At 25.8% G+C, this 24,106-nt stretch overlaps 3 protein-coding genes and 2 long non-coding RNA genes across 11 annotated transcripts; 4 read left to right on the top strand and 1 right to left on the bottom strand.

The window, feature by feature from the left end:
- Positions 1-1,844: 1,844 nt before the first annotated feature.
- LOC132921160 (transmembrane and ubiquitin-like domain-containing protein 1) lies at positions 1,845-5,058 on the top strand. Of its 2 annotated transcripts, XM_060984021.1 has the most exons (4): positions 1,845-2,230; positions 2,313-2,522; positions 3,200-3,485; positions 3,579-5,058. In XM_060984021.1, exons 2-4 carry the CDS (start codon positions 2,315-2,317, stop codon positions 4,042-4,044), a joined length of 960 nt encoding a protein of 319 aa, XP_060840004.1. In that variant the 5' UTR covers positions 1,845-2,230; positions 2,313-2,314; the 3' UTR covers positions 4,045-5,058. The 2 variants fall into 2 exon arrangements, with proteins under 2 accessions (XP_060840004.1, XP_060840005.1); XM_060984022.1 differs by lacking the exon at positions 1,845-2,230 and having other exon boundaries at positions 2,240-2,522.
- A 363-nt stretch (positions 5,059-5,421) lies between these two features.
- On the bottom strand, positions 5,422-16,293 carry LOC132921161 (rRNA methyltransferase 2, mitochondrial). 6 transcript variants are annotated; one of them, XM_060984024.1, is made up of 6 exons: positions 14,392-14,532; positions 10,385-10,466; positions 10,195-10,255; positions 9,007-9,200; positions 5,855-6,027; positions 5,422-5,768 (listed from the first exon to the last, which is right to left on the bottom strand). In XM_060984024.1, exons 2-6 carry the CDS (start codon positions 10,460-10,462, stop codon positions 5,567-5,569), a joined length of 708 nt encoding a protein of 235 aa, XP_060840007.1. In that variant the 5' UTR covers positions 10,463-10,466; positions 14,392-14,532; the 3' UTR covers positions 5,422-5,566. The 6 variants fall into 6 exon arrangements, 4 of the variants coding, with proteins under 4 accessions (XP_060840007.1, XP_060840008.1, XP_060840006.1 ...); XM_060984025.1 differs by lacking the exon at positions 14,392-14,532 and adding an exon at positions 14,155-14,286; XM_060984023.1 differs by lacking the exon at positions 14,392-14,532 and adding an exon at positions 11,268-12,495.
- Positions 15,036-16,013, top strand: LOC132921162 (uncharacterized). Its single transcript, XR_009660835.1, has 2 exons — positions 15,036-15,619; positions 15,738-16,013. It is a non-coding gene; the product is annotated as an uncharacterized LOC132921162 (long non-coding RNA).
- Positions 16,294-16,614: 321 nt separating the features above from the next.
- On the top strand, positions 16,615-18,018 carry LOC132921163 (uncharacterized). Its single transcript, XR_009660836.1, has 2 exons — positions 16,615-16,896; positions 17,852-18,018. It is a non-coding gene; the product is annotated as an uncharacterized LOC132921163 (long non-coding RNA).
- Positions 18,019-20,883: 2,865 nt separating this feature from the next.
- LOC132919925 (ankyrin repeat domain-containing protein 27-like) lies at positions 20,884-24,041 on the top strand. Its single transcript, XM_060981870.1, has 3 exons — positions 20,884-21,168; positions 21,235-23,529; positions 23,714-24,041. The coding sequence occupies exons 2-3, from the start codon at positions 21,242-21,244 to the stop codon at positions 23,769-23,771; spliced, it is 2,346 nt and encodes a 781-aa protein (XP_060837853.1). The 5' UTR covers positions 20,884-21,168; positions 21,235-21,241; the 3' UTR covers positions 23,772-24,041.
- Positions 24,042-24,106: the final 65 nt, after the last annotated feature.

Here is a 24,106-nt window from a genome sequence, read left to right on the forward strand (position 1 = left end):
ATAAGTATATTAATATTTAATAATATTTAGCCATGGAATATGGTTGAGTATACAAAATTATGACGAAGGATCACGGTTATTATCGACGCGTCTATCCCTGTGATAAATATTGTTTTTTTAAGTAATATTCTCATGTCATAATTGTCTGTTAATTAATTTATTGACTATAATGATGTATTTTTATTAATTATTAGTATATGCATTATGCAAGTGGGTACCGTATGTACCTAAATGTTTATCTCACTATTACGCGATTTGACATATATTAATTATTAGTATATTTAATATTACCATCTTTGAACTTAAAATGTTTTCTTAATAATTAATATATCGTGATGGTGATCTTTCAAATTTAGTGCATGATTTGTGATCTATACGACTATACCAATACAGATTAATTATAGAATACCTCATAATCTACCTATTATTCTACGACTTAAAGAACGATAGTGGGATAGGCTTATTTTTTGGAACAAATAAACTTATGACGAGCAATCTGATTATGGTTTATGAAATATATCGCGGATCTATCATCATTTTCGAACCATATATTCACGACTCGTGCAGTATCTATTGGCTATTACTATTAAAAATTTAAAAATAATATTGTAATAATGGATTCAAGGTCATAACTGTAAAGAAGGCCCAGGAACCCCCTCATAAAAATGTTTACAACTTTACAAGTAGAAACATTTTAGTGGTGATGGTGAATATAGTTTATTGACTATAGTGACTACCTATGCATTTTCAGTATCTATAAAAAATTTGGACCCCTCGAAATTTTTTTAGTTACGGCCTTGAGTGGATTAATACAGTTTTGGTCAAATGCTCAAAAACCATTATTGTTTTTTCATCGAAATAAGCTTGAATAAACAGTTTAAAAATATTATTATAATAATTATCATTTATCAGTTGGTAGTCACTAGTTAGTTCACTATTATATTATCTTTAATCGTGAGTTAGTTAGCTTAGATTTTAGTGATCTTACTATGATCTAAGCATTCTAAGCAGTGGCAGTAGCGTATATAGTATTTCTTGGGAGGAAATATAATTAAAATTGTCGATGACAAACAGCTCAAAATTGCATTAACTACTGCAGATAGTGTGATAAATAGAAAAAAAACACAACTATAACCATATAAAAATAGCTAATAAAAGGTGGTTCAAGGGGAGATATCTCCCTAATCTCCCCACGTAAATACGCCACTGGATCTAAGGTTGTTACTTGTTAGTTGTTATATGGCAATTAGTAATACGGCTGTAATCTGTAAATAATAGATATACAATGTACTTGTACTACAATACTACATCTTCTTCAATTGCAGCTGTGATCACTATAAAAAAAAATTTACCATTTACCAAAGGTGTAATTGTAAAGACTAGACTTTTTAAACCTTAGTTCGTGATAAATACTATCGTCTATCAATATACTTTTGAATTTTCAATTAACCTTAAATCCAATAATATATATTATCTAGTCTATGCTTATTACTTATTAGTTATTACCCTTGGATATAAATCTACTTTATCTAAGTACCAAGTTAGTAATTACTTTTTCGTTATTTTTATAGTACATGATACATGAATTGTTTTCTACTCATTTGGCCAATACATAATACATATACATATGTTTTATTTTGTGTATATCATAGACCATAGTTCATAGACATATGTCTATGGTGCATAATGCATAATATTATACATTTTAGTAAGAAATTGCACCCGAGAATACGAGATAGCGTCAGTAGTATGAATGATAATTGTTTACTTATTCTTGGTAGTAGGTCTTGTTGTCATATGTTTATATTATCAATAATAAATTTATAAATGCACTTTTTTTTTTAATTTAATAAATTGGAAAAATAGGCTGATAGTTGATAGTTGCAACTTCGCAAGTCGCTTAATAATCTATAGTTGACATCGACGTTGAGATTGAATTAAAAATTTATAGATTTGACCTTCGATTTCAAGGGCTCAAACTAGTTTAATGTATTTTGTAGTTTACTTAAAAATTAATTCGTTTTACCGTAATCATTAACAACACTATAATATTTCAACAACCTTGAAATTGTATAATCCAATAATAATAAAATAAAGATTGTGAATGTTGATACTTGATATACTATAATAATGAAGCACTACCTAGGTAGTTGTATTTGGTGTTAATACAATAATCATGTAAATGAGTGGGAAAAACTGAAGAATTGTAATTCTTGAGTAAAATAAAACAGTAAGTAATTTTAGTAATTTGCATACTGTTGATGATAAATGCAGACTGCAGTGTTAATTTCTATTAATTTATAATTATGTAGATATGGCATTAGTGGAAGGATTTGGTGATGAAGTTATTCAGTTTTTTGGTATACTATTTGTTGTTGTGCTAATCGTATTGCTATGGATGTCTACACAAGTTGCCGAAATGCAAATATTTCGTGGTGCTGTTTTCATTTTGGAAAGGCGTACAAGAAGAAGACACCACGATACTACAAGAACTGTTGCCGTAATTTCTAATCCATCTAATAGTAAGTATATTGTTATTTGTTGATTATTACAATAATTGTATCGGAACAATACTCTTAAAAAAACTATCGTCATGGAAAATTAAAATTTATCTAGTTATTTAGATTTAATTATTTTATTTCTAAATATATATTTATATAATACTTCAATTAAATAAAATAATAATTAATGTGATGAGTACGTATTCATAGTTATTACTTGGTTATTATTTTTAAAATGCTTTAAAAATATTTTTATCTAGGTCTTTAATTATTTATATTGTATTTGAATTTAAATGGTAGAGGATAAGTAATGTAAATAAACAGTCTCAAAAAATTGATAAATTATTAATGATTAATGATAGACATAATTAACCAGTATCATTAAAAATTACAATTTTATTCTAACTACTAACTATGTGTATATTTTTAATAATTTCAATTATTCATACTTTGTTTTTAATCATAGACATTTTATAGATACAACTATGCAATACACTTGTAATTATTATTGATGAATAAACTTTAAGAATTTATGTTTTTGATTTAAGAAATATTTATTTTTTTATTTTTATCTTTATCACTGGTTTTTAATCATAAACAAAAGAAAAGTTATTACTTTTAGGATTACTTAGTAGTTGTTTACAATAATTTTATTTTTAGTTATACATGTAAAAAATTTATGAAATAAATTACTTCAGGTGAACAATCGACAACTGAAACAGTTCCATTAAATGATGGGGATCAAACAAATTCAACTTTAAGCAATGACAATCCTCAAAATATAAATGATAATCCTGCTGCTGCCAATATTGATGGAACCAAAACTGAACAGTTCAATGAATCTAGTCAAAGCAATTGTACCAATGATATTGCTAATGAACCGCAAATATATGAAGACTCTATAAGGATACGACTTAAGTATTTAAATGACAACTGTCGTTTAGTTCAAGGCAGGTTACAAGAAAACATTGGTGTTTTCAAAAGGTATTATAACAATTGAACAATGAAAATTTTATAATATTATTATATTATTATTACTTTTTTATTGTAAATATTATGTTGTTATTTTTATTTTAGGAGACATTTTACCAATGAGCTAACATCAAATAAAATTATTCGTTTGATATTTCAAGGTAAAGTATTACATGATGATGAAGCATCACTGAGTAGTTGTGGTCTTCATGATAACTGTGTTGTACACTGTCTTATACATCAGCCACGTCCTACTGCTAATGCTCAACAAACCCCTGATACTGTAAACCATGATACTAATGAGCAACCACTACCAAATACGATACGTCATAGTCAGCGTCAACCTGGACCAGTTCAACGTGAATGGAATTTGGCAACATTGTTATCTGCTTTAATCACAATAATAATATCATTACTATGGTATGCCAGAATCCAGTTTTATACATTTTTCTCTTATACATCTACGGGTACACTGGGAATATTGACTGGAATTTTTTTGTTCACTGCCTTTCTCACTTATTTGGTGGACAACGAAGAACAACAACATCATCGACCGCAAACTGGACATTAAAATGTTATTATGCTATATTTCAGTATATAAAATCAAAGTAAGCACAAAAGCGGGTCTCAAAATATTTAAAAATGTATGTAATAAATAAGGTATTTGTATAAATACATGGTGTCTAATTTATTTAGAAAATTTTGTTTTTATTTGTTCTACTAAGACACTTAATATTAATTTAATTTCTAATTTAACTATTACTCTATAAAAACTAGTTGAATTTTTATATATGTTCTAAATTTTTTTTTTATGGCTTTTTAGAAAAATTGACCTCAAATGCTTTGTTGATATGCATGAATTATTATTATTTAACTCAAAAAATAATAAAAGTAACTTTTAAGAATTAGTAATAAAAAAAGTTTTCTGGATTAAATATTTCTTATTTTTATTATTAATAAAAATTAATTAAAAATTCATTTTGCATTGTCGTATATCTAAAATTGATCAAAATTACTCAATTTACATCTACACAACTAAAAAATGTCATAGATTTTATATATTAAAATGAAAACTATATTATAATATATAGTATAAATAGATATATTACTATACAAGCTTTATATGAGATTTAGTTGGTAAGTTTAGAATATTAATAATTGTCTGTTTTTTTATTTATATTTAACTGTTATTATATATATTGAATATAATTTGTTAATCTAATCAAGCTTATTCACAAATGTCCTAAGTAATAAAATTATTTGATGGTAGACTTACATTTTGTTTTTTCTAATATTAGTTGTAGAACATTTTTAAACTGTATTCTATTTCAATGATTTTTATTTAAGTTTAATGATATTGTGATTAATGAAGTAAGCTTATGAAAGTATGTTTAAACACTAAAATGCATTTAATAAGTAATACTATTAATATTATAGGTATTATATTTGCTGCAAAAGATTTAAAAAATAATATTGTTATATTACATTTTAGACTTAAGGGTAGATACTTATTAAATACCTACTTCATAAATATGTAAACTTAACAGTTTTCTAAGAATAGAAATAAATATTCTTCAAAACGAAATTGTTACTTGATTTTTTTACAGTTTTATGTTAAGTGTATGAGTTATAATGTGTAGTGGGTAGTGGGTACTGGATACTGCTTAATGCCTTATAGTGATCATTATAATATAATCAGTAAATTACTTTCACGAGTAATCCAATGACATTAGTATTAGTAGAGTATATAGAGTCAATCTCTTAATAAATTTAATTAATTACCACATTAAGAAGAAATAAGAATCTATATTATCACTTCATTACCTTTAAATAAAGTATAATACAGATTACAATTCACAACCAAAATTATTGTTCTACTTATTTAAATAATTAAGTGGTGAATATTCTCCTACTACATACCAACTATAAACTATAACAAAAATCACAATTATTGACATACAAATAAGTTTATTTTTAGAAAAATGTGAATCTTTGTATTTAATTATTCACGGACCACACACATAATGTGAAATTTTAAAATAAAACAAAACTGAATTAACAATAATAAAAACAAATAAGTAAAGAATATTTTATCAAGTATAAATTGTGTCGCCGACATTATGAAAAAATAATGCAACAGTCCGAGATTTAGGATTTACAACTAAATATGCGAAACTATACGGTATAGAATTTTTGCTTTCTTTTGGAAATAAAACTGTGTCATTAGAATCGAAAGCGACAACTTGGTACATCATGGACGAGACTTGTATTCCAGACCCGGGAATTTTTTCGACACTGAAACAAGCAAAACCTGAATCATCTCAAATTTATCATAGTATATTAAATTATAATTATCATGATTTATAATATGATTTGCTCACGCCAGTAAATCTTTGTAAACGTATTTTATTGCGTCCAAGTACGGTTCAATAACTACGTCGTCTTGACACCATTGACCACCGATAGAGAAATGCTGCAACAGCCGAAACATGAATTCTGCGCGTTCATCTTCGCTGTACAAAAAATATTCGTCGCATTCATCTTCAAACAGCATCTAGACGTTGAGTTATGCATTGGTATATTACTCAATCGCGTCAATATCAATATATTATAATATATTCATAAATTCATAATATATATCATATTACCATACACGCGAGTACACGACACGCTTACCTATATCGGACATCGATGTATTTACTATTTAGGTCTATGACCTGTGTTGTAATATGTGGTACCGCGATTAGAGATAGGTCATGGTAGTTTGCAGTGGAAGTATACAAAGTTTTTACACACACATTCATACTTGTATGCATATTAATATATTATTTTATAATATACCATTTACGTTATACGTATGAATCATCATAATTAAACAAATAATAAATGATACACATCGTGATTTAAAATCCATGATACACCACTTAATCACTGCATAAGCGATCGATTTTATAATATTTTTTAGGTAATGTATTATAAAAGCAATGCTGTAGCATATATCTAATATATATTATATATTAAACTATTAGGTACCTATACTACCTATTAGAACCTACTAGGCTACTAAACTAATTTTTATAAAATATTCTGATTTTAGCGTCAACTCGTAAACAGTGGATTGTTTCTTAAAGGTTAAGTTTTGAATTCATAATAGTGTACGTGTACAATGTATACATATATAATATCATGTTTAGTTACTTCTGGTCTGAACATTTGGCAATTGACAGTCAATATTGCCCAATCGTATTTTATTGATTTCGCGTAGAAACGTAAAATGTTCAACTTGTTTTGTCTTTGAATATTTATAAAATATCCAATTTATACTTCTACAGTTCTACCTAAGACTTGAAAATTTAATTCAAAACTCATTATAAGTATTCCATAGTGAAACCAAAAAATGTAAAATTAATAATTATGATTAATGATAGGTATTTAATATTTTATTAATAAATCAAAAACATTGTTCGTGGGACATAAAACTTTTACGTTTTATATTTTATAGGTACACCTATTCACATTTTCATATCTTATTTATTTGGCAAAATAAAACCTTAATGTATTATCTACGAATAACACAATAAATCAGTTTAATTTATTATAACATGTATTATGTAATATACTTATAGTGATATTATAGAGTAATAAACCGTTTTCTCTTAAAATCGTTTCTTCGTTTCTTGTATACAATGATATATTATAACAGTATAGCTCAATCGATATCTACTGTAGTATAGAGCAATATCCACTTTAAATTTATAAATATATTTCATTAGTTTATTCTTCATCATACCCGTATGCGTTGTCTCTGTCGTACTAACGTACATTATAACAAATTTTCATTCAGCAGAATACATTTTGTGATGTTAGTTTTAATATTAGAGTAAATTTACCTATTATACAATTTAAAGGTAAGAATATTATCTAGACAATGACAAATGCTTTTAATGATATTACAATTTTAAAGTGAGTTACAGCTATATAAAATATAACAACTTTAAAATGTTCATAACTCCCTTTAAAATGATAATATCAATAAAATCATATGTCATTTTCTAGATAATATTCTTACCTTTAAATTTTATAATAGGTAAATTTACTCTAATATTAAAGCTAACATCACAAAATGTATTCTGCTGAACGAAAATTTGTTATGATGTACGTTAGTAAGACAGTAACACATGCGGGTATGGCGTCCTCTTAAATAATCTTTATAAACTTAATCTACATAGGTAGTCAATATTTAATATGTTCTTATTTATAATATATTTATAATTATTCTGTACGTGTGTATAAGTCGCTGAACTGGTTTTAACGAAATGTTTTGTTTGTTTGAGTGGGTCCCTACCACGGATATAGATACTATAGATATAGTATCTATATCCAAATACTATAAATGATTTTATAGTATTTTCTATATCCGTGGTCCCTACTCCCTATCTCGAAAGAGTATAAAAGGTTTATATCCACAATTGGGCAGGTAGGCGGCGCTGCGATCGGGTATTAGGAAATGTTGACATAGTTATGTCTTGAATAACACATTTGTGAATCTTAAATGCCTGCAATGATCTTAGGAACAATAGGAACCACTCATTCTGCTATAAATACCATAATAATTAATAAGTAATTCATAAGTATTATAATATGCTTTGGATAAAGAATGAACCTTCTTGTCTAAGAAGATAAGTAGTTAAAAATTGTTGTGATTTTTTAAAAATGTTATTAGAATTTGAACATTTTGAACTGCAAAAGGATATTAAAATAATTGTACTTTCGTATTTTTTATATTTTTATTGATATATAAGAATAATTTATTGTAGAATAAAATTTTCAAGAATTTTGGACTAATGAATAATTTTTTATTGTCATTAATAGAAAAAAAAATTCAAATTTCAAATAGCTTAAATATCTTTAAGAGTCAAAATATTTAGAAAATTAGATATAACATACATACGAAAACATTCTGAAAATTCCAAGTATTGAATTTGTTATTTTATTGATTTTTTTTTTTTTGAATTACACGTAACATCAAAAATTGTTTGAGGAAAAATTATTATTATGTGGGCCAATATTATATGCTTTAAACGGATATACAAATTAATTGTACTTTCCGGTTAACTTTTTACTTTATTTTTAAGGTAGATTCTACTTAAATTACTTAATGTTTAATAATTTATTGACACAGCCACACAGGTGACAAGTACACAACTACAGAATACACCATTTATGTACCTATATTAACACAATTATACTGATTAAGCTCATAACTCCCAGACTCCCGGTGCTTTTTTAGATTCTAAAATATTATTTTTTGACTTATGTTGTAAGTAGTTAGCAATAAGCATCTATAGAAATCAGTCATCAGTGCTTGTAGATTGTATTAATATTAGAAGATTATTTTATTATCTTGAGTAAAATTATGGTATTATATATTATAATTTATTATACTACAAATTATCAAAGTATTAACTCCTATTAGGTAACACTGTACACGCATAGTTCGCTTAAAAATTAAAATACTTAATAAGAATTGTACCATTTTTAGTTTATTTGAAATGTATATGCCATTTTTGAATACTTCCATACACTGATGTATTGCATGATTACCGTTGTCACCGGTGCCGTTGCAGCAGACGATGCCTTTGTTCGGGTCCAAGAGCTTGTCGAAGAATGCCATCGAAGTAACAGTGCAAGGAATGGACTCGGTCTGAACTCTAGTTACATTGCTTCCTGTAAATACAATTACACTATTACAGTAACTAATGGATTTATAAATCCCTTTCAAACAAAAATTATAATAATATGTAGGTACCTAGCGAGATTATAAAAAATACAGTATAAGTATTGGTTAAATCATAATAGTATTATTATTGTATAAATACATAAGGAACGGGAATATATATTGAATTGAACTTCGAAAACAAGAAACTATATTAGCCTACAAACTGACTTAAGTTATAGTAACAATAGGTACTATAGGAATTTTTTTTAACTTGGTTTTAATTTAAATAACGGTCCGAAAAAAATATTAGTTCTAAAATGCAAGTAGCCGCAAGTGGAATAACTGGGTAGTGGGTAAATACTAGTTGGGGGACAAAAAATGGCTTGTTTGTTTTTACACTAGTTCTAAAACTTATTTTATGGCTTAGAAACTAATTGTAGGTACCCATATTAACATATTCCGACATACCGTTAAATGATATTAAGTACACGAGAGTATAAAAAGAATACTAAACTTATTTGAAAAGATTACGATAATTTGTAATGATAATTGTGTATTTATAATTTATTAAATAATAATATTATAGGTATTATTACTTTGCAACTCATATAATGCTAATTTGTACCTATAGTGTATTAAAATCTTATACAACAGGATACATGTTAAATAAATGTAACCTGTACTTGCAGGAAATTATTGAAAAAATCATTACATTATTTCTATATTTTAGATGATTTAAAGATTTTTACTATTGGCGTATCCGCAAAAAAATCAGAGGAAGGGGAACTGGGGAAGCACTTCCCGCAGTTCTGCTTGTCTCAAATTACACCAATGCGACTTGCGAGTATAGGTACATCTAAGTATCTAACCATTCTAAATTATAATATTATGTTAATGACTAATGTATTTTGAACAATATTATGATTTATTTAGTTATTTAGTAGATACTAGGTATAAATATTATATGATCTAATGATCTATACTAAAAAGTAAAATACTTGCCTGAAAATTGGTTGAAACTTGACTGCAAGTTTTTTGCCACATTTTTATCTCGAAAAAAATCCTATTAAAATAATATTTTTATTATATATATATATATATGGATATATACTTCCTGAGTCTAGTTATAATTATTAAATAGTATAATATTATTATTTGTTATTATGTAGATAAATAATAATTATAATCAAACCAATGCAAACTGGTTAATGTCGTCCGATTTAAACTCTTGATTGAACGCATAATAATTTATGCGTAAACATTCCTTCATTGACCTGTGACAAAACAAACACCGCAGTGTATAAGTATATTTCTATAGCCTATAACTCTATAAGAACTAATAAGTAATAACTAAAGTATTAACCGCATAATATTTTTTTTTAAACATGTATGTAAAATAATTTACATTGGTGCCGTAGATTGGTATAATTTTAACAATGGTACCTATAATACCTATGCTTAAAATGTATATGTATTTCTAAAAATAACTATTTCTGATCAATTATTTTATTAGGTATTTAATATTTATTATGTCTTGTGAGATGGTCCTACAAATATTGTACCTAATCAGTGAAAACAATTGTAATACATTAGTGCTGCAAGATATAAGTGTTACGAATTACCTACCTATATTCAAGTTTTTAGTTTTTTTCAAATTGTAATTCGTTTGGAAATTGGAATTAATTATAGGTTGTATACTTGTTTATAAATAATAAATACAATGTATTATATTACTTATATGTAATATATTATTATATATGTATACTGCATAATTGTACGCGGTATTACTCAATATTATAGTTAAGTAAAATACTAATTTAAATATTAAATAATTAATATGTATGTACAATAACCTAAATGGTAGTCAAAGTTGTTGATTAGGTATAAGATAAGTGATATCCTATAATATTGTTTATAAATTTATAATTATATATAGGTACTGACGGTACCGTGAATGTTTAAATTAGGTAGATATTATATATACATATTATATTTACATTTATTAGTATTTTTAATAATTATATAAGTACCTACAAAATGCTATTATTATTATTATTATTAAACATTTAACACACCATTTCAGAAGATATCCTTGAACAATCTTATTACACAGTCCGACTGGTTCTTTGTTAGAAAGATGATAAAATGTATATGTTAAAGTAGACATGATGATACTGTGGTCTGTGGAAATTACTTTATAATATAGATGTACAGAATAACACTTACTTATTTTTAACTACCTATAAAAAGTTATGGATTTAACTGTAGTAAGCGAAAAATCATAGATCTAACAAATATGAAACTATAGCAACTATCCTCGTTAGTTTCGGTATCTACCTATCTAATACAATTTATAATATAGATACGCTGTTAGGGCATTTAGATAACTAGTAATTGCAAATGATAAATGAATACAAAATATTATTACTTAATAGAAGTATTAGAGCTACCAACTAAAATTACAAAATAATTCGTAAGCAGTACAAGCAGACCCATAGACCCATATTTTTAATTATTTATAGATTTTTATAACATCCAAGGAATATTCAGCTGTAACTATAGGCGCAATTTCAGTTTTTGACTTAAAGTTTGAAGAGGTTATAACTTATAAATATTTAAATTTAATAAATCCGTGAGTCATAGACCATAGTCACTATAGTGTCGTATCCAGGGGGGGAGCTTTTGGGCTTAAGCCCACTCTGAAATCTTTTATTTTAAATAGTATGTGTATATATATGTTTTTAAATTATTTCCTATTTTCCTATAAAGGTAAGTATAAATGTTTAAGCCGCTCCCCCCCGAAAACAAATCTAGATATTCCGTATTTCCACGATTACGACTCTCTGGTTCAGTTTAGGGAAAAAGCACCTAATATATATTTTATACAAAGAAAAGTATTTTCTATCCATTGACCGTATACATTTTTAATATTTACAATTTTGAATAAATTATTAATGATTAAAAATAACCGGAATTATTTTAAATTAAAACATGCTTATATTTATAAAAAATGTAAATATTAAAAATCTATCCGGAAATACTCTTCTTTATAAAATATATAATAGGTGCTTTTGTCCTAAACTGAACCAGAGAGTCGTAATCGTGGAAATACGGAATATCTTTGTTCCTATATAATGTGAAAGATAGACAGAGAAAATAAATGCTGGTGTATCAGCCGCTTAATGAGGAATCTCCTATTGAATTTTCAAAAATTGGATACAAAAAGAGAAGTTTTTATGAATTTTTAACTACAAAATAATTTACTATAATCTTCAACATTTTTATAAATTTTGTAAAAATTTAAAATTTAAACGCTTATAAAAAATATTGTGACTATAGATGTTCGTTTTTTTTTTTTAAATGAAAAATGAAAAACATAAGAAACTTAGTATTCAATAATTTTCAAGCATTTCTACCCATCAAATCATTTTTAATCGTATTTTATAAAAAAAAAAACTAAAAAAATGAAAAAATGTTATGTCGATTAATAGGTTAAAGATTGTAGAAATATTTTAATAATTATAATATCACGAAAAAAAGCGATATATATACATTTGGTGGAAATTCCAAGAACCTATCTACAATTATTTGTTGAGTAACATCAAATAAACAAAATCGATTTTGTTGAAAATTGGATTTGCGTAAAAATTAACTTTTTCCTTAATTTTTTATATGTTTTCTCCGATTATAAAAATAAGTAGGAATTTTTAAATTTAACCTATCTAAAGTACAAACTAAACCCAATTTGATATTCAATACCACCTCCACTTTTGAAAATCGAAGCATTTTATTTATATCTTATTGTGTTATAATACATTAATACACAAAAAAAAACAAATTGTATACCTAACAATATAATGTTATAGGCTTATAGCCCCGTTTTTATAGCCTTATAGGTAATCAAGATAAAACGGGATTTGTACGCAAAATCTTTTTGTTTTTTGATGCAACTAAAAATAAATCGACACAAATATTTGCAACTTTCACTATCATAATAAAATGATATTATATTTATATTATATTATGATTTATCATGATAAAATTATTGCAATTTAAATTATTATTATAATATTTCGATTCTTTTTAAACGTGTGTGAAATTTTCAAAGCTTGTCAATTATTATTAATAGGTAATTTAAGTTTTTTTTTATATGAGCATCTTTAACAAGATATTATAAATTATTATATTATGCTCATGCATAAAATAACAATTTTAATTTTTTTGATGACTTAATTAAATTATAAATAACTGAAAGCACTAAAGAATGATTGTTTTCTTTGCATAAGAAAATTTTCTAAATATTTTAATACTTTTGAGCTATTTATACTTTAAATGCTTCTATTTTTTTTTTATAAATGATAACATTTTTGAAAATATAAATAGAATAACCTTCATAAGTATTGATTTTATATCTGTGTACAAATATAAAAATATAAATTGGCACAAACTTTTTAAATGCATTTAAAGGTGAATTTTTTTCCAATAAAATTTATAAAAAAAAATAAACTTTCAAATAGTTTCAATTATTTACATTAAATTATAATCCCTTGGTATTAAATATTAATTTAAAAATTATAAATGTGATACTAACATTTTTATTTCATTATAAAATGTATTTAAAATTAATTATGCATTCACAATATGTATTTTATTGATAGTTAGAAGGTTAAAAATAATTGAGTGTAGACTTACAAGTGTAATAAAAATAATAATACATTGTTAAGAAGACGCAACCGTGTGTCCATCTTACTAACATAAAAAAAATATAAATAACTTAGGGTTAGTTTAAATATTAGAATGAATTTACATATCATCAAACTTAAAGGTAAAAAAAATTTCTATGATAAGCATCAGTTTATTTTGATATTACTATTTAAAAGCAAGACATAGGTATGTGAAATATCATCAATTAAAAAATCATGAAAAATAAAGCAGACACTAAAACATAGATAATGGGCTTACCTTTAAGTTTGATAATAGCTCAATTCACCTAAATATTTAAGCTAACATGGTACATGAAATTAGTTCTGCTGCACTCAAATTTTATATGTTGTACATTTTTATGACAGATACCACACATGTAAGGGTAGTGTTCTATTAAAAAACATGTTTTAAAACTATTTTTAAAGAAAATATTATATTACATGAATATATATATGTATATTATATATTATTTACATATAAATATATAATACATACAGAATTTAACTTTGTTTAAGTCCTTTAAATCCACGAGCAAGTAAATATTTTTCTGCTGAATCTGATCGGCTGGCTTCAGGTTTTACAAATTTTACATTTGAATAAAACTTTAACAAAGTATTTTCAATCTCTGAATTTTGATTACCATCTAAAATTTTAATTAAACATGTTGCACCAACATTTGAATTTAAAACAGCAAATCTGTAAATTTTAAATGGTACTTATAATTTATTTCATGTTTTTCATTATAATTATAAGTAATTATTTCAATTACTTACCTAACTACTGAATAAGCTAATTTTATGATTAAATCATGGTCTAAATGTTTCACTCCTGAAGCGTTAGGTGCCATATCACTTAAAACAACATCTATAGGACGACCGTTTAATAATTCTTTTATCTTTTGCCAAGTTTTAGGAGATGTAAAATCGGAATTTCCTAATAATGTCACTCCTTTTATCGGATACATTTGTTGAAGATCAATACCAATCAGTAAGCCTGTTGGAATTTCACTATCTAATTAGATAAACAAAAAGTACATGTTGATTTAATTAAATATATTGAATTATGAATAGTAAAAATTACAAAAGCAAATTTTAAAGGAGAATTATCTATCTTATTTTTATTCTTTAATGCAACTCAAACATTTAACAATTGTATATATGCTATCTACTACATATTTTGTTGTATAGTATGCAGCTATCTACAGAAAGAACGTTATCTACCTATGTATATCATACTACAAGTAATGTTTTTTAGGAATGTGAAATAAATAATTTAGTCAATATTTTAGCATATAACAAGTCAGTTTAAGTATTATTTTTTAAATTTAAGATGAGTTTTTTTACTGTGAGTTATTTTTACTGGCACATCCTTGGAAATAAAGATATGTGTGCACAATTTTTAAAAGAACGAGAATTACGTATATCCAAGATTACAGGGGACAGGGCTGAAACTCAAACCATCAAAATTCTTTGGAAACGCGTAAAAAATAAGTATAACATTAAATCATGCAGAGCAACTGACTTGTTAAAATATCAACATCAAGAAGACGGTCGATTCTTGATTTGACAAAAAAAAATATATTTTAATCCAAATTTCAACATAAACAGCAATTTAAACATTGATATAATTGTTGAACAATTAATTTTTTATTATGTAGATAGAATATCAAACAGATGCTATACTTATATACATTGATTATTGGTAACTGAGCAGAACATTGATGGTAGGTAATCAATAAATTTGTACTTTTTAAAATTAATTTATGCTAGGTACCTACTAAATTATAGTATAGTACCATTCTTAAAAATATAACTTACTAGCAGAAGTTGAATTAATTTTAGATGCAGCTACTTGTGACCAGCTACCCGGAGCTGCACCAATATCTATTACACACTGGCCTGGTTTCAATAAAGAAAATCTATCATCCATTTGCAATAGTTTGAATGCACTTCTACATCTGTATTAAAAATATAAAACAAATATTTTATTGTTTTTTTTTTCTGTAGCATTTTGTTTGCCTATTTTGTTAATGATAGTCACATTAAACTAGTATGATCAATTAAATATACTATACGATTAAAAAAAAAATTATTAAACTTCATCTACAATACCTATAACTTTTTATTTTGGCTTTTTCTACATAAGGATCAGTTTTTTGTCGCAATAGCCATTCTTTTGAACTGTGGTTTCTTGTAAATGTTTTTAGAAATGACCAGTTTTTACAAAACGTAATTTTTTCCATTATACAACTTATAAACTCAACAATTAATAACGTTTGGTTTTAAAACAATATTTTGACAGTTGGAAATCCACACTTTAAGGAAAATATATTTTCAAATATTTATTATTTTTTATTTATATTTTATGTCACTTAATCACTTTAATCATTAAAGCATGAAGATTAGAGATCTAATCTTCATGCATTAAAGGATAATATTTTGATAATATTTAAAATGATACTGTCACAGAATATTGTTATGGTGTTATCACAGAATGGATAATGGAAAAATAGTGTGGAACAAATGTGTGAAAAAATGGTTATTGGAAAAAATACATTTTGGTAGAAGTATAATAATTGCTAGAACATTTTTTTAAAGAAACAAGGGCATTGGAATAAAAATAAAATTTGTGGATATTTGTGAATTAGTGGATAGTAGAATTATAAAACTACTAGTTTTGCATTAATACGCTTTGGTTTAAACAAGTTAGGAAAGCTCTGTAAGACTGTAACTCTGTGTCTCTGTGAGTGTTCTAAATTCCCACTTTTTTAAGTATTTTAATATATATGTTATATTTAATATGTAAAGCAACAAACTACCTATCAACTATCATACCATACATATTTTTTTTTTTTTTAAATTTGATAACCTTTATTTTTGTTCCAGTTTTTTTAATACGGGCTCGGGCTAGTACAGAGTACTGCTATTAGCAGGGGTGAGCTAACCCGCGGCTTAATTAATTTTACAGCCCGCAAGATTTATCGCACTTTTACAAAATATGGTAGGTAGTTTGGGTATTTTTATATTTTTTATATAAGAGTTCAGAATTTCAAATCTCAATTAAATCATTTAATATTAGAATGTATAATTTTGAATGTGGCCCGAATATGGCAATAATATGTACATATTAATGTATTATATTATTATAACGTGTTTTCAACTCCAATATGAACAGCAGTCGACAATTCAGCATGATAATTTGGGTTGGCCATCTCTTGCGCTAGTGTTAATACTTAATACTCTATAATATTATGAATTTATATTAAATATTTTCATTTTGACATCTTTTAATCCTGATTTGTATAAATATACATTGAATAGAACCTTTGTAAAATCTTAATATCAACAGTCGTGAACTCGTAACATCGTATATTGGTAACCACGATTTTAAGCATCTATTTAGCCGTGCTGCAGGTAACTGCAGACCGACGAACGAACACAGCCAGGATATATAAGTCGTTCAACCTAAAATCCTTAGAATAATGGAACACATTTTGAAATTTTATTTAACAAAACTTATGGACAATAATTATAATGCATTTTTACAAGTATACTTTGTAGGGACTTTAAACTTGAAACCTTTATCATTACGGCATTACGTAAATCAGTGGTGAACCTATGTTAAGATAACGGGGGGGGATTTTTAAAAGGCAAACATGATATCTATATATATTACGAAATACGAATAATAAACTATGAAGTGAACTATAGAAGTGAACTTAAGCCTTTGCTGGGAACGGAGGGGGGGATTCATGGACGTCATTTGGGTGGGGGGTAGGGGTTCAGGGTGTGAGGTTGCACTCCTTAATTTTAAAATATTTCCAATTAGCCCTGATGAAATAATACACGATTATTAATTTGATTAAAATTAAATTGTATTTTTATTTTTATATTGACGTTTATCAATATTATTAGTATACTGTCAATCGTGATTAAAACTTTAAATTTCATTGCAGGTTACAATGAGGCCCGGAAGTTCATTTGCATGTTTTTATTGAGTGCATCAAAAAGTTACTGGATGAGCTAAAACTTTAAATCACAATCTAACGAGTTCAAAATGAAATTTCAGTGTGCATATTTTTGCATATTTTAAAATAAAATTGCATTTTACTTGTGTTATAATTATTATTTTTTTTTTTTAATTAATACTTCATGAAAATATTGGACTTTGAGTATATTTTAAAATTTATTTGTTGAAAAATATGTCTTTATAAAAATGTTGCCATCACATATTATATAAAATAAAAATCTGATTAAAATTAAAGGTCGTAGGCACTTTAATAAATATTATATAATTTATATCTTGATATCGAAAAAAAACCTGAAATGACGTTCCTGGGGTGATCACCCTAAACATAGCCCATAGGCGTAGTATGCATGCAGGGCCAGCACTAGCAAATATTGATGAAGGGGATATAAATTAATATATGCATTTTCCGACTACATTTTAAAATCTAAAACAAAATCCGCAAGTGTTGTCTCTGTCGATAATCTCACACACAATAATAACATGGGATATTATGCATTCAGAATAATTCAATAATTAGAATAATCCATTTAATTATGTTTAGATAATTATATAGATTCTGAACGGAATGATGGAATGTATTGAATAATTATTCTACAATGATGTATATGTTTTTTTTTTATTTTTGTGTCTGCCATCATGTTTTGAAGTAGTAATAATGCTTTGATTTTTGACTTCAGCCCCTCTTTGAAAAGGAAAATTCATTTAGTTGGTACTTTTGGGGGTCAAAAGTGAAAAATTTCCAACAGTTTTCAAAAGCATCAGGAAAAACCCTGAAAAATAACAGAAAAACGGGAATTTTTACGCATAACTATTTACTTTTCGACAAAATCGATTTTTTGATTTTGCTGTAACTCAAAAATGAATCATAGTAAATACTTGAAATTTTCACCAAATGTTTATATTAGCGTTATCTATTTACGATTAAATTTTCAAAATATTTAGAATTTTCTTAAACTATTTATAAACCATTGAAATTTTCGATTTTTCTACATTTTTATTCTTAAAATGCTGTTAAAAAAAATTTGACTATCCAAAAAGTCTTTAAAATTTAATACAAGGTTTATTATAAGTCGTACTTATCGTAGTATAAAAAATCAAAAATCGTTTCTCACAATATTTGTTTATACGCATTTAAAGTTCAAATGTTTACAAAATATATCAAAATCGCGAAAATTTGCAAGGAATTTTGAAGTTGAAAATTTATAAAATTTTTGTGATTTATACCTATAAGGTGAAAAAGCCCAAACAAGGTTATCCATAAGTTTTCCTTCAAGTAACTGTAAAAAAAAATTCCAGCGTCAATATAGAAAAAATTTTATAAGCGTATGAAATGAATATTTTTTTCAAAATCAAGTAAAATAATGATATATTACAATTTAAATATAGGTAATAATATAATATATCCTACTAATTATCATTGACTGATAAATATCTCCATTCAGAATCGTTTTTCGTATACAATGATAGCTGTTATTGCATTCAAATTTAACACATCCGTTTAGTGACTTTATAGATGCTAGGGGTGCAAGAAATTCCCGGGCCCCGGACCCCAAATTAATGATCAACAATAGGCCTGTGGCCGAAATATTTGGAACTTTTTTCTAAATATTATCATGATTACAGTTTAACTAAATACTAACAAAGTAAAACAATAAAATAAAAATTATAATATTAGGTATATTCTACAAATTTAATTCTATATTCAGTAAATCAAATTTGAATCTAACTTTCCTTTAATAAGTTTCGATGAATTGAAACTTTCTGTAGTTTGTAGTTGTACCTATATATAGATCACCAGTAGTATAGAAAAAATATTATATAATATATAATATACGTGGTATAGACAAAATAAGTTGATGATGGTGTATAAATAATAAAGTGTCGACTTATAAAGGGAATATAATATGTTTAGTTAGGTACTTAGGTATGTGGCTGATCAGCAACAGGCAGATAGACGATAGTAATCAATTCAAATATTTTATGTCTTATATAAATATTATAATAAATAATATTTGAATATTCATAATGGATATTTTAGTCTTTGATATATATTATGTAAGACATTTGGTAAGTATAGGCTTTAGTAGGACTTAAATCTACATAATACTAATATTTATTATTAATGAAGATTGAAGACTTGGATTGATAATTTTATGAACTTTGATCTGTATTGAATATTAGAGCCAATCAATAGAACAATACTAAAAATATTATGAGTTGATAAGCGACACTATCTGAAAAGTTGGTATGATAGGTAAGGTAGGTATTGAATTTTTTTTAATTAACCAGATTATTTGATTTTTGATGCGATGTTTTTCATTTTCACGTTTAAGTGCAATAAAACAAATTGTTTCATAATTATTTTAATAAATACATTTTTATTAGTAGATATACATAACATCGATCCCGTTCAATAATTCACATTTTTCTTAAAATGGATTTTGGTCATTTTTGTTTTTTTGTTTCAATATGCAGAAATATAAAATTGGAAACACCTGTACGGTCTTTTTTTGGTAAACTAAGCTGAAAGGGTTTTATTTTTACTGGGGGCTCCCATAACTATTAATTTAAACGATCTTGGTAAATCGTTGTTTCAAATTATTTTTATTCCTACAATTAATTGTTCTAAGTTCTAACCAATGTTAATTCTAAATAACAGTTGTATTAATAGGTAAACAATAAACATTTGTGACAAAAATTAAAATATGATAAGTAATAAAAATCCATCGGCACCACGAATTAACGATGAGGAGTATATAATAAATATTCCTTGGATAAAATAGCAGCTGAACAAATATTTCTTAGAAAAAAATGTTTTATACATTTTGAATATTTATTCAATTTGAACAAATTGACTTTAGAACTATTATTTTGTGGAACAGAAGGTTGCATGATAACATCTATGGATGCCACGGATATTATTAAAAAGTTCTTCTTATCTGATCTGTGATAAAAAATAATAACAAAGTATTTAAATATAATATGAATATTATTATAGTTAATACTCGTTACCATAATATTACGTATTACGTAATAACAGCAGCACAACTATTGAACCTTGTTTATGCTATGAAACGACTGCTTCTTAATATTTTTTTTACTTCTACATTTAATGGACCAGAGGATTATAATATCGACTACTTCAGTACAGCATCAATTATACTGAAAAACAATAAATGAATAATTATAGATGAATATAATTATTAGTTAAATTTATTTTATTCCATAACAAATTGCAACAATGTAAGTATATTATAATTTTTTTAAATAATTAAAGTTATAGTTAGTTTTATTCTTATTTTTTTTTAGTCATCTAATGGATCATTGCTACGACGAAGATGTTTTATTTAATCAATTTTTGATATCTCTTTGCAAATCATCTGCAGAAACATTTTATCAAGCTGTTGAAAATGGATGGCCTATATGTGTTCCTAGAGAAGGTTCCTTCTCGAAAAATAAGTATTCTGAAAAAGATTTTAATGATCACATTTTAATTCCCAGTAAGTGTTCAGATTTAAAATTCATTACAATAAGTGGCTACGATGTTTCTGTAGACAACCATGCAGTTATATGTCAATATGAAAACAAGACTTACACTGTAGACATACTATTTATTGAAACATGCTATACAGAAGATAATCATAGTTATAAAATAATATGTATTGATGGTCCATTAAACTGTGCTACTATGTTAGAAGATATTATTGTAATAACATCCGTTCAAGACTGTTTAAATTTTTTGTATTCCAAAAGCAATAAATTGTTATTAAAAGACTTAAGATCCTTAATGGATGATTTTTTATTATCCAATGACTATATTAATATGTCTATTGATGGTAAGAAAAAATCCATTGAAAATTTGTATACTAAATGTTTAAAAAAAGCAAACTACCATACTAAAAAGTCCAATAATTTTTTCCAAAACAATATTAAACTTGCAATAGAGTATTATATACAAAATAAACTGTATACTGTCTTGATGAATAATATAAATGTTTTAGTGGCAACCGAAGATGCCAAGTTAAATAAACTTATACGAAATTATTCTACTGCTATGATTGACTTAGAAGTGGACCAAGAAGTAAAATCTGCAATACCAAATGCCAGATGTGAATTATCCAAATTGTATATGCATAAAACTATTATTGGAAAGTTTAAATGTTTAAAAGATACATTTTTAAAACTATCTAATGGACATAACAATTTTACAGTGGATAACATACTAAGTGCTTTAGTCCATTTAGTCATTCATTGTAAAATACCCAATTGGAATGCTCAAATATATTTTATGAAACATTTTATTATCAGCAATATTAAAGACTTTGATGATAATTTCTATTTAACTTCATTGGAAGCAGCTATTGAACATATAAAATTTCACAATTTTAATCTTAAATTATCAACAAACTTCCAAGATTCAAATTATGGTACTTTTTATAATTATATATGCAACGGACAGTACTACAAAGTTAAAGAAACCTTAGAATATGTGAAAATACAACAATCTAGCTCAAAATGTCATCCTTTATGTGAATGCGATTCTTGTATGAAAGAGGTATTAAAAGAACCGGCGGTTTGTGTAAAGTATAAAGATGAACAGGGCCTCACTCCTCTTCATGTAGCAGCTTTTTATGGGTATCCACTTATTATTGAATTACTCTTGGAGTATGGATCAGATATAAATGCTTTGGATAATTTTTCACTTACACCTGCCCATTATGCTGCACTTAGAGGACAACAGAATGCATTATTGTTTTTGTTACATAATAAAGCATTGATGATCGGGGACAATGAAGGTAACACTCCTTTGCATTTGTGTTGTTCAAATGGTCATGATCTATGTGTCAAAGCATTGTTATATTTTATGGAGTTTTCAGACTCAAAATTAAATATAAATGTACAAAACAATCAGGGAGACACACCTCTTCATTTAAGCTTTAAATGGGGTTATAGTAATGTAGTCCAAATACTGATTGAACAAGGTGGAGATCCATTAGTGTGCAATCGTAGAGGTCAAACTTGTTTTGATTGTGCTCACAATTCCAAAATGATAGAGACATTTAAAATTAATAAAAAAAATAATGTCGAAAGAGTGAGAAGAAGTAGTGTTGAAATTACATTGCAGCAAAAAATGATTGGAAAAATAATAACTGCTATATCTGATGGTGACATACGTTTAGTGCAACACTATTTAGGCATTGATGATGAAAATCAAAACATCAATACATTTATTGATATAAACTGTTCTAATTATAAAGGCTATACTCCTCTTCATGTAGCAGCAGCTAATGGCCAAACAAATATTTTAAAGATGTTGATTGGATATGGAGCAGACATTAATTCATTGACAACTTCTGAACAATATACTGCATTACATTTGGCTGTAAAGAACAAAATGAGCAGAGTTATTGATGTTCTACTAGATTCTGAAAAATGCAATATTAACAATCAAGATAATAGTGGCAATAGCGTATTGCACTATGCTTGTACAATTGGTGATCCTAATATTATAACTAGACTACTTGAACATGGTGCTGACCTTGGTATAATTAACAAGAAATTTATAAGTGCTTTGGATATTTTAAACAAAAATCCAGAATTAAGGTAAATAAAATGAAATCATATTTGTAAAGAAACTAAGTATCGCATTTATAGACTAGAAAACTGTTTTTTTAAAAATTATATATCTTTAAGTGATGCGATCATTTTAGAATACAAAACTGAAAATAGGTATATATCTGATGATAATAATTATAATAATTTAAATAATTAACTTATATTTTTTCAGGCACTTGATTTCAATTAAAAAAAAAAACACTGATATCAAAATACAAAAAAATATTTGAATCCTTCAAACAATAAGACAATTAAAATCTTATGCAAAAAAAAAGATCTATTTATTTATGTTTGATTTTGAAATTATAGGTATTTTTTTTTTTTTTTTGTATAATATTTAAATAAAGTAGAAAATGTACATAACTGATATATTTTCTGAGAAAATTGTAATACCTATTTAATTATCTAAATAAATAAAAATTGTTAACATTTTTAGTTTAAATTGCTTTATATAATATGAATATATGATAAATGTTTTTATAATAAATTGTTTGATATGATGTTTGAATATTCATTAAAAAAAAAGAATCCTATTATACCACAATCTAATATTCCTAATTGTCCT

This window comes from Rhopalosiphum padi, chromosome 2 (assembly GCF_020882245.1).
Source record: "Rhopalosiphum padi isolate XX-2018 chromosome 2, ASM2088224v1, whole genome shotgun sequence".
NCBI classification, from domain to species: Eukaryota; Metazoa; Arthropoda; class Insecta; order Hemiptera; family Aphididae; genus Rhopalosiphum; species Rhopalosiphum padi.